Source organism: Catharus ustulatus, chromosome 3 (genome assembly GCF_009819885.2).
Source record: "Catharus ustulatus isolate bCatUst1 chromosome 3, bCatUst1.pri.v2, whole genome shotgun sequence".
Taxonomy (NCBI): Eukaryota; Metazoa; Chordata; class Aves; order Passeriformes; family Turdidae; genus Catharus; species Catharus ustulatus.
Genome location: NC_046223.1, coordinates 18,574,562 through 18,590,522, shown reverse-complemented (window position 1 = coordinate 18,590,522; position 15,961 = coordinate 18,574,562). Strand labels below are relative to the sequence as shown.

Below are 15,961 nucleotides of genomic sequence, written 5' to 3'. Positions count from 1 at the left end.
AAGTGGGCCTACAAGAAAGCTGGAGAGGGAGTTTTCACAAGGGCTTGTAGTGATAGGGTGGTGAGGCACTAGGAAAGGTTGCCCAGAGAGGTTGTGGCTGTCCCATCCCTGGAAGTGTTCAAAATCAGGCTGGACGGGGCTTTGAGTGACCTGGTGTAGTGGGGGGCACCCCTGCCTATGGCAGGGGGTTGGAACAGGATGATGTTCAGGGTCCCTTTCAGACCAAACTATTCCATGATGCTGTGATCAGGACAGAAGAAGCATCACCCAAGTCCTCCCTGAAGTGCAGCTCCAGAGTGCCCTGCCCCACACCAAGCACTTGTTTTGCAAGTGCTATACTTGTTTAACACTCAGACACAGCAGGTACCACCCTGGCATCACTCCAGTTACGCACCAGGCAAAATAACCTTAAAGTGGTTTGGCTCCAAATAACACACACTAACAACTGCTGTACTAAGAATACTCAGTGCTGTACAACTATTATTACTGATGATAGAGAACTCACGACCTAGGAGAGCCTTCCATGTGTCACTCACTGACAGGAAGGAGATCTCCATGCCAAAAACAACAGCAGAGCTTTGTGCACAAGCAGGAAGGAAAAGGAAAAGGCTTCGAACCACAGCATGGAACCAGGAGAGCTGGGAGCCCAAACTACAGCCAACCATCTACCCAAACTGTAAAAGGACATTTTTATTTCCAGATGGACTCTTCCCACGAGCCAGGATTGGATACCCAGTTACCCTCCAGCACCACAGCAGCCACCCTGATTGCTCTCAATGTGTCTGTAAGTCACATGCAATTTTGGCACTGCAACTTGGATACCTCTGGGCTTGTGTCTAGAGTTCTGTAGGATGCCTCAGGGCTGTTCCCAACACAAAGGCTTTGAGGGGACAAGGCACTGGGCTGTACAAAAGAGAGCAGAGCTGGCTCAGTCTTTAAGATAACCATACAGGCAGTGAGTAATCTCCCCAACATGGAGCTTCAGACTCTCCTCTCTGAATGGAAAATGAAACCTCTAGGCAAGCTGGGCCCTGTTTACACAACTTCTCTCGGCTCACCTATCTCTAGACCGTAGTTGCCTAAACAAACTAAGGAAAAAAGAGACTGATTTACTTCCATAGTGCATGTTCAGATAACAGAAACCACTCAGCTCCAGCTGGAAGCAAAAGGCAAAGCTGTGCTGGTCCTGCAGGGCTGGGTGCCTGCCCAGTGCCAAGCACCCAGAACCCCACTGTCATTCAGAGCTCTTCACTTGAGGAACCACAACAAAAAGGAGGTTACAACAGACACAACTGAGGCCTTGGTCCGTGTCTCCCTTTAATGTCTTCAGCACAATTTGCAGAAGAGCTCGATGCACTGAGGCTGACACAGAGGGTGCTCTCCAGCGGATTTCCCCAGGAAAAAGCAAGGGTGAAATTCAAAAGCTCTGGCGAAATTCAAGCATTCACAGTGGGATGCTCAGCAGGGTGCTCTGCTGTACAAAAACCAGCAGAAAGTGGAGGAAAGAGCAAGCAAATACAAGAGGTTGTGGGGAAAAATAAAAAGAAAAATACAAGTGTTTGGTGTAGGACTGGCAGTTTTGGGGAGATGCCTGGCAATGGAGTGCAGTGGCTCTGTGAGGAAGGTCATGGTCCCCAGGAGCTCATTCCACAAACCAAACCCTAGAGAACCAGAACACAGCCCCTGCCCCCGTGCTGATGAAGGGCTGGGCAAGACAGGAAGGGGTAACAAACGTGAGGAAGCCGAGGGGCGGCAGCCGGAGCAGGGGAGGAGGAGCAGCTCCAGCGAGCCGGGCAGACAAAAGGAGAGGCAGCACAAACACGTGCGAGCGAACGCTGCAGCTCGGCAACGCACGGTCCCACACCTTTCCCAGGGAAAGGAGGCTCTGGGGAACAAAGGCAGAGGCAGGTATTTCCCCTCCGGGCCAGCAGCTTTGCCTGCAACCCCGGCTAGCCCCGCCCGGCAGCGAGAGGGGACCGAGCCCTTCCTCCCCGCACTGTACAAGCGGTGCCTCTCCCAGGGGCACATCCATCCATCCATCCATCCACCCGCAGGGCTTGGCGCTGCCTTCCGCAGACACAGCCTGTGCTCACCTTGCACAGCAACACCCCCGAACTCAGCCCGCCCCCGGCACGCTGCCCGCGCCCCCTCCCCGTGCCCCGATGCAGACAGCGGGGACACAGTGCCCCTTCCCAGGCCAGCGGCCATTCCCCCCGCAGCCGGGAGGGATGCCGGGCCCCTGCAAAGCTCCCAGCGCCCCCCCCGCCCCCGCCCAGCACAGGACGGGGTTCTTCCCTTCCTTCCAAAAGGAGACCGAGCAGTCTCCTCCCCGAAAGACAAATAATAATAGCGAGAGGGCGGCGGAGAGCGAGCCGTGCCTCGCAGCCCGCTCGCCAACCGCGGTTCCGCTGCTCCACGCCTGCCATGTGCCAGCCAGCTCTGCGGGACCATCCCGCGCCCCCGGGGCTGCCCCTCTCCTCCCGCAGCTTTCGGGCCGCACTTCCTCTGTCTCGTATGCAAAGCATGCACCGAGTGCGGACTCCTCGTCCCCGACACCGAGCGCTGCGAGCGGCAAACGCTTCCCGGGGTCAGGAAAAGCCGACCCGCGGACGGCAACAAAGCGCCTCGGTGCGCGGCCCCGAGCGGAGACCTTCGCAGCGCTTCGGCTCCAGCCGTCCGTGCAGCCCGGGGAGCGGGGGAGCGGCTCCCCCGGCCCGGGAGCGCTGCGGGCAGGGCTGCCCCGGGCAACGCGCTGCTGCGGACACGGCAGCGAGCGAAGGCGTCTCGGTTAAAAATAGGCTGCGCTCGCCCCCGCAGCAGCGAAAGGCACGGCGAGCGGCTCCGGAGCACCGCGGCGGGCGGAGGGAGCGGAGCCCCGGGCTGGCCCCGCCGCCGGCGGTACCGAGCGGAGCGGCGGGATCAGCCCGCCCCCCGCCCGCGGCGGCCCCGCCACGCGGTACCTGCACCATGAGCGCCAGGCGCAGCGAGTCCTTGGCGATGCTCTCGCCGCATTTCTTGCAGGAGGCGCGGCCGCTCTTGGCATACTCGGCCCGGTACAGCTTCTCCGCCTCCTCCGCCATCGCCGCCGCTCTCCCGCCGCCGCGCCCCCGCCCCGCGCCGCACGCCCGCCGCGACCCGCCCGCGGCAGCGCCAGCCGAGCGCCGAGCGCGCACCCCCGGCTGCCGGCCGCGCGGATCTGCCGCTCGGGGATCGATTGGGCGCGCCTGGAGGCTCCTCCCGCGTCTCAATGGGAGGCGGGCGCGGCAATGGCTCGTGCTGCGGGGCCGGGCTGCGCGCTGGGGACGCGGGTTCGGGTCCCGCCACCACCCCCTCATCCCTGCATCCCTCCGCATCCCTGTCCCATACCCCGCACAGAGCGGGCTCCCCCGTCTTGGCAGAACCTGAGCTCAGCAGCTCTCCCGCAGGCAAATACTGGCCGCGTAGTGCCCGCGACAGGACGAGGAGCGATGGCCGTGAACTAAAACGTGACAAGTTCCACCCCAACATTAGCAACTTCTTCACATGAGGGTGGCAGAGCAGTGGAACAGCTGCTCGGGGAGGTCGTGGAGTCCCCCTCTGGAGACATTCAGACCCCACTTGGACACGTTCCTGTGTCACCTGCTCCAGGTGACCTCTCTGGGCAGGGGGTTGGAATGGTGATCTCCAGAGGTCCCTGCCAACCCTGACAGTTCTGTGATTCTGTTTCCTCCAGCGCCTGGAAATAACAGAGGGGCTGCTGACAAATCAAAGAGTCCTTCGATAAAAAATCTGGAGTTTTTTTTCCCACTCGCAGTAAATAATTATCCTCTACTATCAGCAGAGGGCATTGGCTCTGCAGCTTCCCTGCAGGAAGGGAGAGCACTGAAGTTACTCCAAAGCATTGCCAAGTATTTGTCATTTATTTTATAGAGATTCTGAAAACAGAGTTCAGCTAAGGCAGGATGTGCAGCCCCGGCTGGGCTTCAGGCAGCTGGCAGGTGTCACTCGGAGGTGCACACCAGAATCCCAGCAAACCCGAGATGCTGGCACACCTGTTATCCTGTGCTGCCCTTCTCCTGGCTGCCACACGTGTGCTGGGCACAAACTCGGGGTTTGCCTTCCCAGCGAGCCCCCAACAGCCTGGGGAGGAAAGGATGGGTCCTGGGTACATCACTGAGGATGTGGAGAAGGAGGAAAAGAAATCTCCACGAAGCACTAGATGGTGCTGCGAGCACACAGACACCCAGTGCTCCATACAGCGGAATCTCTGCTCTTGCTGGTTATTCCTTCCAGGAGGTCTCAGCCCAGACGCTGGTGGTTCAGAGGCAGATCAGTGCATCTGGCCCCACCTTGGAGAAGAATGAGGAGAACACCCAGGAGAGTTCACCTGGATGACCTGGTGGGTTACTCCTCACAGGTGCTGCCTGGCATGTTTGCCGAGGGGTTTGCCATCAGAGAGGTGTGAGTGGCATTCACCCTCTTCAACAGAACTGCTGCCACCCTGCTCCATCCAAGGGCATCCAAGAGGAGAGCAAATAGCAAACAATTAAGGGTTGACTTGGAAGAGTTGTGCTAAGAGAAGTCAATGTCCTGTTTAACCCTGATTGTGCCTCTGCCAGAGGCTGACATGAGAAAGGCCAAACAAGCACTACTTGATCTTCCAAATATTTCCCAGCCTCATGAGATTTGTGGCTCAGGGATTTCCTGCATGCCATCATCCTGGGGGATTTTTTTCTTCCAAGGATTTGTCCAGTTTCTCTGAAAAACCTCTTTTGTTTTTATGTTATTTATTTATAGTGTTTGAGCAAAAGAGAAATGACTGCTTGTTGGTGTTTCCTGTGGCTGGGGCCACTTTCACTCCTAAGAAAGGCAGTCCTGTCCAAACACCAAAATGCTGCTCTGCAGCTTGCAGCCCAGACACTTGCAGAGAATCTGTGTCATGAAGAGCTGTACACAGACATTCACAGGCTGGCAAGCATGAAAACGAAGAAAGTGACTGTAGCAAATGGCTGTTCTGAGCGTAACCTTTTGTTTCAGTTATGAATGCATATTACATTAATGCTAGTCCAAATGGGGTTTAGTGGATTTTCTATTTTGAAAGGGGCAGGTGGTTCTGCTCAAAAGGATCAGGCTCAAAGCTCTGGGCACTTTATAGCCTTACTTTGAGAATTCCACAGGAGTTTGGCTACAATCAGTGCAGTGCTTTGAAACAGAAACGTCTAAATAAATCCCTCACACATCCCTTTCTAACAACATTCCCATCTCTGTGGGACTTCTGGGATGACTTCTGGGGTCCTGTTGGATGACAAGTGCTGCACCAACATGTGAGACCAATGGTTTGTTTTTCCTCTCTGTCATTGGAGTAGAATTCATGGCTGTCCTTGGAGGTGTTTTGATTATCTCCACATACTGACACTGAGATGCCAAACTGGCTGTGTCCTTACAATGTGGTGCTTCCCAGGAGAGCCATCCCAAATCCCACACATGCCCATGGGTTCCCATATGGGGTCCCATAGCTCCCTGTGCTGCAGACAGGAGTGTAGGTGAGGAAGGGGGTGTAATCAAAAGGTCTGAGTTGCAGGCTTCATCATAAATGTTAGGAAGTTTGGAATTTTCTTAAAGCCTCTGTTTCTGCAATCTCACCTCTAGGGTGCCCCCAGCAATTTCTGTTCTCCAGAGGCAAACTGTACAGAAACAGTAAATAAGAAAAGACTGGCTCAAGAATCCCCAGCTCTGGCAGTTTTGAGTGTCTCAGGCTGTGAAATTCAGTGCCAAGCATTCAGGCTTGTGACTTCAGGGCACCACAAAGAATCATATTTTCTTTTTTGGGCCATTTTGCATTAGATTCCTCCAAAAGGCAGAGGGAAGTAGGTCAAACTCCTGGAAGACACAAGTAATCTCTTTGGTGTCACAGGACCAAATGCTTCCCCTCAGATTGTGCTGACAGAACCCTGAGCACTAAATCTTCCAGACTTTCTTTGGACTCCGTTTCTGACACGTGCTTGAGATGTCTCCCTGCAAGATTTCCACCCTGCTAAGCATCTCACAAAGGGTGAGAAAATGTTGGATATGTACAGGGAACATGTTGGAACTGTTCTTGCTCAAGCCTGGATTTGGTGCTGCAGGACACTTTATATTGTCTGGTCTTTGACATCAGATAGCTCGAGAGTTTTGTAACAAAACCCCTTTCAGTGCTAGGTTATCCTGTCTGTATTGAGGACCCACTTTTTTCATGCGCCTGCACATAGCCAGTGTGGCTGGGATGACCCTGTTTGCATCCAGGTGGGAGGCTCCAGGCAGCCACTGCTGTGGCTACACCAGTGGGAAAGGGATATGAGATCCTGCACCCCACATCTGAGATCTTACTGTCTTTTCTTTCCATGGGATAAATCAGAGGGCTTATCGTCCTGTCTGGAGGTTCTAAAGTATGTTTTGAATAGCTTAATGACTTCCCATGGCTCCTCTCTCCTGGTCATCAACATATCCAATATCTTTGGCTGAATTTAAAGTGTTCCTGCAGGGCAGAGGTGAAGTTTTGGCACCCAGAGCTGGCCTCCTTCTCAGTTCCCCTAAATAATTTTGCATTACAGACTAGCACAGAGCTCTGTGTGAAGCAGCTCTGATGGTTCCTTTGTTCTTTAGAAAGGTCCCTTAAATAAACCTGCTGTTTCACCTTTCCAGATGCCCAGGAAAGTAGATGTAGGAAAGAGGCAAGGGAGGAGGGTTTGGTAGAGGAGAAATAGCATTTCAGACTGCCTGGGAACATGACTGAGTAGCCTTCCCTCAGTAAATTCAGTGGTGTGACTACATATCTTGAGTCTGGGGAAGAAAATATTCCAAAGCCAGTGGCAGAGCCAAGTGTAGCCTCAGTACTTGCCATAGTTAGTACTGGGTGCTTGCCAGGCTTTGAGGTTATTCACCCTGACATTCTCTCCATATAGGAAAGACTGTGCCATTATCCCTGTTTTACTGTCCCCATGTGGCAACCAAGACACAAATCACTATGTGAGGAAATTAGAGAGTGGGAAATTAAAAAAGGGCAAAAGGAAATTTGTTCTCATGGCAGGTTAATTAAACTAGAACTTACAGCCAAAGGCAGATGTTGTGGCAAAGTAATGCTGAAAGGAATTATTTAGAGTTCTCCTAACTGCAAATGTTAAAAAGGACATGAAACAGTGAGCTTTGGAGATAAAGTCCATACCTAATTTATGGTGACAATGGGGAGACATAACATGGGGAAAAGATGATCTTCAGTCTCACTATGGGTCCTTCATTTGAAATGCTCAGCCCAGTGAGCTGGAGACAGGGGAGCACTTGCAGAATGGGCAGGTGTGGTTCATTCTTGATTTCTGCTACCTGCCAACAAGAACAAGAAATCACACCCAAGGAAAAAGCAAAGTCTCCAAAATCCTGAGCTAATCCCACAGCCATTCAGTCAGCCTTTGGTGGAGTTCATGAGAAATGATGGCAAACTCCCTCATGGGCTGCCTGGCTGCCTTTCTAGTGTGGGTGCTGCCCATTAGCACTTGTGTCCCCAAGCACTATCTTTCCCCTTTGCAGTGCAGTGGGATTGTTAATCATCCTGCTGTGTGGATGCCACTTTTAAAAGGCTCTGCTGCCAAAGGAAGGAGGCATTTCCAACTGCAGTTTCAGTCTTCTTGAGCTGAAAATGTTCAGGAACAGAAACAAGGGGGGAGATTTGGAAAGTTCCTGCTCAGAGATCTGTGTGTGCCAATCCCAAAATACAGCCTTATGGAGTAGTTTAATTAAGGATGGCAGCTTCCCCATCTGAAGTTGTAATCCCAAATATATGTGGTCTCCACATAGGCTTGAAGCCAAGCTGTGACTCCTGACTGGAGCACCCCAGGGTACATGGCCACATCCCTGTGGTGGCAGATACCTGCCCTGCCTGTGCCAGCAGTCTGGGCATCCTCTGGCCCAGAACAGCTGCCAAAATACACAATGAAACTCTCAGTAGCATTGTGCTATTGGGGTAATTTGGACAAAATTGGACATTTCTGCAGTCCTGTGGGTGCTCTGTGGTAGACTGGGGCTGTACAGGCCCTTTGCAGAGATATCACAGCCTCTGAAACAAATCCACCTTTGAAATGGGGATTCTTAAAGCATTCTGTTAAAGAGCAGTGAAACTGCACAGGGAATTGAAATATGTCCAATTAGTGACCCAGCTAGTCTCCACAATTTATTCAAAATCTAAATCCCATCTGATCTTGATAGACACAGACAGCTGTGACCTTGCTTTCCTGGCACAGCTGAAATCAGTCTTGACTTTGCTTGTGCCACACTGGCTGCTTTTGTCAGGCAAAGGCTTGAGGCATTTGTTTAACTGCTCTGCAGCTCTGCCCAGGTGAGCAGCAGGATGTTTTTTCTGGTCTTTGAGCATCCATTATGTGACTGATCCCAGTAATTCATTAAGTGCCACAAGTGAGTGGTGGCAGTGGAGGCTACAGTACCCCATAATTCATGTCCCTTACCTCTTGATGAGAAGGTTTCCTGTTACACTGGGCAGTCCTGTCCTCACCACTCTCCTTACAGGCTGCCTCTCATTCTCAGTTGCCTTCAGACAGAAATGTGTCCAGTCCCAGAAGCTGTGAATATCCTCTTTCCTCAATTGCCAAAAATCTGCAAGGTACTTCTTGCCTATAGACCCCTGGGTTTAGCTTAGAGCTCAGCAGTGGTTAGACTATTTGGAAGTGTTAAATATTTCTACCTTGAGTCATAACTTGCAAAAAAAAAAAAAAAAAAAAAAAATCAATCTAGCTCTTCTGTAACCCATCACTTTCAGAAAACTGTTTGTAAATGCCATAATGAGGAGCACTGACCACTTACCTAATAAAATTTACTTTCTGAAGTATTTCTCAACTTTATTCCAATCACAAAACTTCATGACAACAAGCATCTCTGTGTGTGGATTTGATACTGGCAGTCTTCTTTTTAATTGTATATTCATGACGGGGAATCCTAGTTTTCCTTTGTGACAAACTACTGTAAGGGGATATCCTGATTAAAGGATAATTGCTTTCTTTGTTCTAATAAAAATACACTTTTTCAGGGCATCTGATGACTTCACAAATGTGCAAAATATTCAGTCCCTAATGCAGGTAGCTCTCATTTATTCTGGTTTCTAATTCTAAAGACCCTGTTTACACAGTGGATGGCACAGAGAGGGAAGGCTGGCAGCAAAACTCAGGAGCCCTGGGTCTGCTCTCCTCATCCTGGAGAACAATGTCAACACCAATTAGAGCAACCCAGCTACAATTGAATTAACTTTATTTGCACAGTTTGTAGACAAGCTATGCACAAAACACGCCACAGAGCAGAAGCAGACAGGGCACTGGTAATAGATGGCATAAAATAGAGCAAGCAATGATGAAAGTGAGTGCTTGATAAACACATCAGCCTGGCCAAAGGCACCACATTTCAGAGGAAGATGTTTGTTTTTAGTAAAGCTGCAGCAATCTCTCCAGCTACCAAGTGAACTTTGCAGAGGATTAGCAGTGCTGGAAACTGGAGTCCTCTTTTCACCCAGAGAAAAACCACACAAGGGCAGTGCAAGGCCACTAACACATCTTATTTCTGGGCACACTGACCCATCTTTGGGGGTGGTGGGGATGCACCTCTCTGCTGAGCTGCTGTGCCAGGGGTGTTGAGAGGTGGAACATCCCTGCCTGGGAGAGAGCTGAGACCTGATACCCACCTGGGGAGGGCTTAGCACACATTCAGCTGCTGGCAGCTAATTTTAGATACAATCGACTTTCAGTTACGTACATGGAGCTTAAATGCCCGACTTCCCCCAGCACTGCTGGCCGTGGTCCAGTGCTGTGGAGGGTGATGCAGAGGACAAGCAGCTCTTGCCTTCCTTGATGCATTGGCTGCAGAGAAACCACCTTTAGCATTTCCCAAAGCCAAGGCTCCAAGTTTGCTCACCAGGTCTTGTCTGCAGGTGCTGTCTCATCCTGCTTTAGCTCTGCCTGGATAAGGGAGGTATTCTCACCTGCCCCAGGGTCAGCTTTGGCAAAGACCTCATTGCTATTCTCAGCCTCCTCTGCTGATCCCATGGTCTACAGTTACATTTCACTAACTGCCTTTGGAAAGAGCTGTCCTCCTTTACAGTGTCAGCTAACTGCAGGAACCAGGAACCATCAATATTGCTAAAGAACCGGCAAATCAATGACCTCTGGGAGAGATCCTGGAGTCCTGTGGTCTTCCTTCTATCAAGGCTGCACGTGTAGCTGCTAATTTGTTGTCTTGTGCTTGCTTATCTCAGTGGTTGCTCATTAAGTCAGACCCATTATCATTACTGCTGATGGAAAGAAATGTTCAGACCCCCCACTGAACCGAGAGTTTCTAGGAATAAATGGGATATGATAACTTTCATTATCTCCTTTTCAAACATCAAGAATTCAGTGACCAAAACCAGCAGGGAATGTGTAGCAAGGAACTTGCATTTCCTAGCCAAGGGAAAGCATATAAAAATCAATTATCTAGGGCATGAAATAGTTGTGGTTGTCCCAAAGGAAAATACTGTTTAGCTTACTTGTTCTGCAACTAGTGCTAATGAATTATCATGAGTCATATTTCTATTCATGTCCCCAGGAATCAAAATAGGCCAGAGTAAAGACACTGTCTGCTTCTCAGGACAAAGTAGGGGAAAAAAAGGAAAATAAATGTATAGCAGCACTTTGGTTTCTACCAGCTTTCATACTGCACCTCAATTTTTGGCCTCCTGACACCTGAGAGGTCAGAGCTCCCTGGCCCTGCTGCTGAAACAGGCTTGCCCTAGTCCTGATGTAGCTCACTCAAGTACCTGAGTCTTCTATGCCTGTCCAGAGTCAAACAAGCACTTGACAAGTCTGTTGGATCCTTAAACCTGACACCCAGCACTTATTTCCTTCCTAGCTTTGCATTACACGCTGCTTTCCAAGGTGGCTCCAGCACCCAAAGTGTGAGCTGGAGCAGGAGAGCAGACTGACTACAGCCCTTGAGATCCTTCAGAGTACAGCTCCCAACTCTTACTCACAGTTCCTGAAGGTTTCCTATTTCATAGACATCACTCCCACGATCCCACACTACTTCCATCGCCATCAGGTGACCAATGCAGGCAGCCAAATTGAGAGCTGCCCTTGAAGGCTGAGCACAGTGACAGAACTGCAGCCCTTTACTCTGCATTCGGCTTTGACTTAGCACAGCTGCCAGTTTTAAAGGGGATCTGCATTCCTGAAGGGATTGGCACTTAACATCACATATCAAATCCACCTGGAAGGACAAAGGGACAGCTCAGACATGACCACCACAAAGTGTTGGGGCACTTACAGGGTTTTTCAAAAGAAATTTGGACAAATGATTTGGAAACTTGTTAGGAGAGGTTTCCCTTTGGCTCCTCCTAGTGACAAATCCGGTCTGAATTCCTTGATCTGTGCAAAGCTGGGAGCAATGTTTGACTCGCAGATCAAACAGGATTTTTGGACATTTTTGATCCTCACTGAACCAATCATCTGAGCCAGTAGCTCAGACTAACTCAGCTGGAGTCATAATATCTGAAGTCTCAGTCTGGATATGCATCCTGAAACTCTGCCCATCTGTTTTTTTCATGTGGCACAAACTGTTATTTGGGAGTGTGTAGAGAAGGTGGAGCCAGACTCTTTGGAGAGGTGTACAGCAGAAGGATGAAAGGCAATAGATTTGAAACCAAAAAAGGTTGTGGCTTTGATAGGAGGAAAAAGGGACTATCATGAGTGTGATCAAGCAATTGAAGAGAGAATGGGCTCTCCATTCTTGGAGATAATTCAAAATTCAGCTGAATGAGGGACTGAGCATCCTGCTGTTGCTGGGGTAGATTTGAGCAGAGGCCAGCAGTGGCCCGTCTCCATTCACCCCGGACTGTGACTCTGTAATGAAGCCTGTTAGCAGCACATGGGAAAAAAAAAGTAATTTTTTTTTAATGGAGCAGCAATTGTTGTATTCCTGAAGAACTGAGGGGTAATATGGCATTTGGGGAAAGAGACATAAAGTACATATAAGCCTAGAGACCAAATACTATGAGTTGCTGACCACGTGCATTGAGCTTAATGGAATTTGAGGCTGTCCATAATTTTGTAATATCAGTTTTAAAGAAAGAGAACCAACATGAGATCCTTTTCATACTAGTGTGCATGGCAAAATGTCCAGCAGGTTCAGTGAATGCAAGCAGGGGTGGATGCCTCAATTTCCAAGCTCAGCATGCACAGTGTGGTGGAGTCTGACAAAGATGTGTGCCAAGTGCTTCACCCCCTCCCTTTTTATAGCTAAAGCCCTTGTAGAAAGGTGACATTGTGGCTTTCTGAAGGGAAGCTGAAATTGCAACCATTTCCCTTTACTTCCCTCCCTGTTCTGGATGGCTTTCTGACTTCCAGTGACTTCTGCAGCAAAACCTATTTTCGCACCAGGTTTCGAAACCCGCTCAAACTTTTATTCTCATGGAGAAAGACACAAACACCAGCTTGTCTCTTTTCTGTCAAGGAACATGCAGTGCCAGACCATGAAGCATCAGATTCTTTGTTCTTGATTGAGGCTAATTAGTGTAATTAGAAAAGAAAATTCACAGGGTATTTGAAGCAGAAATTGCCTGAACTCAGAATCAGAGCAGCATGGCACGAAGGAACTGGACTGCCTGATACAGCTCCGGAGGTTTCCAAATGCTTGTTTGGACATCTCATCCTTGGGTGAGGGGGAAGGCCCATTGAAAGCAGATTCTTCAGCTTGCTTTACAAGCAGCAGGACTCTAAGAACTTACAAAAAATCCCCACACTTGCAGAAAGCATGGTTCTGCCCTTCTGAGCCTGACCCCTGCCCTGATGCTCTCTTTATGGTTGCTGTGCTCTGTGTGTAATCAAAGCACCACTGGCTGCATCTCCACCTGGTGAATCTTGCACACAAAACTGAGTTCTAGTACAGCATTCCTCTTAGTTTAGATGCAATGCTTTTGGGAGTAAGAAATGATCACTTCTGACTTTCAGAAGTAGGGGTTTTGGTGTTGGCAATTTGAAGTAGTGAAAGAGCAAGATGCCACAGAGAAACGTATCAGCAGATAAGGAAGAGAACAGATAAGAGGAGGGTGAAAATGAACAAAGAGAAACACAGAGAAAAGAGAGCTATGAAGGACAATGTAAGATCCATAGCTGGGCTGTAGAGTAGCACTTTCTCACATCTTAGAAAAATTTGAGTCCAGGGCTCAGGCTGTAGTACCTCCTTGAGTTCTGAGAGATCCTCAAGGTCTGAGACCTACATTTATGGCTGGTTTTACAGCAGGTCAAGACAAAGCTGTACCTCTCACTGCAAATTGACCATGGAGAAAGATGGCTGTGAGCTCAGACAGAAAGCTTGTGGCCTGGGCACAAGTCTTTTCTTGTACTCTCAGATATTCTTTTTTTGTGATGTGAAGATAAATTCCATTGCTTAATGGTAAAGATGAAATGGATTTGTACTGAACAGACGGGAGAGGTATTGCATAAGGACTTGTTCCTGTGTTCTTTGGTTAGCCTGCCTATTAGCCTTTATCTCAGACTCTTGGAAACACCAGCTTTCTATCAAAAGGAAATGTCACTACTTTAACTAATATACTTTTTTATTTCCTTTGCAAGAAGCTCTAATTAACTTTTTTTTTTTTTTTTTCAGCACAGCTTTAAAAAGAATATTTAATGTCAGGCATTAAAGTTTCCATACTGGCTTGCAAAGGAAATCTTGACTCACAGAGAGTCTCATCAAGAGAAATAAAATGCAGACTATGCCTTCCTTGCCTGCCATGCAGAAGAAAGGATTTGTCTTGGTGTAGCTCTGCTTACCTATTGCACAGGTGATTTTATAACTGAAAGGAGCTTTTCCCATCCAGTCCTTCCTGAAGGGCTCTGAGTGATGGAGAGCTGCCTCCAGCACCCACTACTCCAGCATTCTCATGCCCCACTCAAAGAAATGCTGAATCTGGCAGACCTGTGGCTGTCCCATGTCCAGAACTCAGGGAAAGCTGCCAATTGCATGCAATCAATGTTACACATTTTTCCCCAGCTAAATAATTCTCCAGCTTTACAGATCAAGCAAGAGGCATTAAAATTGCATTTCGATACTGAATGCCAGGCCCTCTGAAACACAGGACTTAAAATTATTGCAAATCTGTTGAACACTTGTTTAATTTTGTGTCTCTGCTTAAACTCCTTGACTTCAGACTTCAAGTGTTAGCATAAGCTTTGAGAAAAAGCAATTCCAGTGTTTGCAGAATCAGGACCATCTGAGGCACTATTCCTATTCCATAAGAGTCCATGCAATCTCCAGATCACAGCTCTCTCCTGCCACCCCAGGGCAGCCAAGACTTGTTTGAGAAGCATTATTCTTAACCATTATTAGGGTTATTATTAACATCACAATATAGTTCACAGGAAGGCACAGACTGCCACATGCCAGGAAACTCAAATGGATTTTACTGAGGACTACACTGAACAGCAAGAGTTTGCCAGGTAGGAACAGATCCCACTCACCCACCGATTATCTTGTCCACCTCCACGTTATTGAGTGAAAGGTCACATTCTGAGCTGAAAGAAGCTATAGTAATGCAAAGCACTATCACAAACCAGGCAACATAGCTGAATAGAATGGAGGCACACAAATGTTGACAGGAAGCCCCAAGGTGATATCCCTTTCCCAACCCTGCCTCAGTGTGAATTGTTACTGTGAAGTGTGAAGATTTCCTTCCGAGTTAACATTTTTTAACACAGCAAACACTGCCTTTATCTAGGGGAATATCTGATCCTTTCTGGTAATCTCCTAAACCATTTACTGCCTGTGCAGATTGGAAGGAACATTTGAATACAGCTAAATGCTAAAAATAGCCCCATTTTCAGCAGCAGAGGAGCTGGCAGCTCTTTCAAGCCACATTAAAAATACTGCTTGAGTATGACTTCAGCAGACATGCTGCTGCCTAGAGTGAGTGGGACTGCTTTGTCCCTGCTTGGGATTTCCTCCAAAACGTGGCACCACTCTGGGTCCCAGGGCTCAGAGGCAGGTGAACCACCAGGTCTGAAAAGGTGACTGCAGTGACAACCACGTGCCTCATGCCTGGGGCCTCCTCTTTGCAGATCTGCATATTTCCCAATTTCAGGACATGTGCCTGGCTACTGGGCCAGGTTGGATGGAGCACTGAGCAGCCCTGGTGTAGTGGGAAGTGTCCCTGCCCATGGCAGAGGGGCTGATCTTTAAGGTCCCTTCCAGCCCAAACCATTTCACACTAGGTCGCAGTGAGTAAATTGTTATTTTTTAGGTAGGAATCTTCGGGTTCCTTTGGTGTACAAGCCTGGGGATCTGAAGCCAGAAAAATGACAAGCTGATGGCTTGCTGACATGTACTAATGAGGAAGAGCAGCAAGTCCCATTTGCTGAGAAGTACAGCCAGCCAATGACCTCTCTGTGTTCTCCACTGGCAAGGGGAAAAGGCTGTGACAAGCCAACGACTGAAATTTTGTGGGGAACATTTTGGTTATAACAAAGTTTGATAAGTGTGTGGAAAGTCTTTGGATTTTAGAGGGTAGACTTAATTGTCTTAACAATACCCCCATTTCTAATCTAAAATCACAACATCCCTGAAAGAAAGTTAGAAATATTAGAAGCATGCAATTTTCAACCAACATTAGCAGGAAGCTTTTGAAAACAGCTGCTTTCTGCTACTTAGGATGATGGAACTTGTGCAAAAAGTGCAAGTGTTTTTAAATCCAAACCCATTCTGTAGTTCTGTTTCAGTACTGAATCCTGTTTCTGAAGTTACTCCTAAGTCATCCTTCGCTGCTCCAATTTGCCAGCCAAAGAGACACAAAATGTAGCAGGTCCCAGAGACTGTTAATTAGATTTAATTTTGTTTTGCTGCCTCTTGGAAGTACAGCACTATAGGCAGAAAGGTGTAACTGATTCTGGATTCTCCATGTGAAGCACAGGCTGGGAGTTGT

At 48.7% G+C, this 15,961-nt stretch overlaps 1 protein-coding gene across 1 annotated transcript in view; it reads right to left on the bottom strand.

Annotated features, from left to right (window-relative positions):
- PARP1 (poly(ADP-ribose) polymerase 1) overlaps positions 1–3,180 on the bottom strand; it is a 32,141-nt gene extending 28,961 nt beyond the window's left edge. Inside the window, exon 1 of the mRNA XM_033055247.2 lies at positions 2,961–3,180. Coding sequence (XP_032911138.1) covers positions 2,961–3,080 — 120 coding nt within the window. The 5' untranslated portion in view covers positions 3,081–3,180. The remainder of the gene's footprint in view (positions 1–2,960) is intronic.
- Between the last annotated feature and the right edge of the window lie 12,781 nt (positions 3,181–15,961).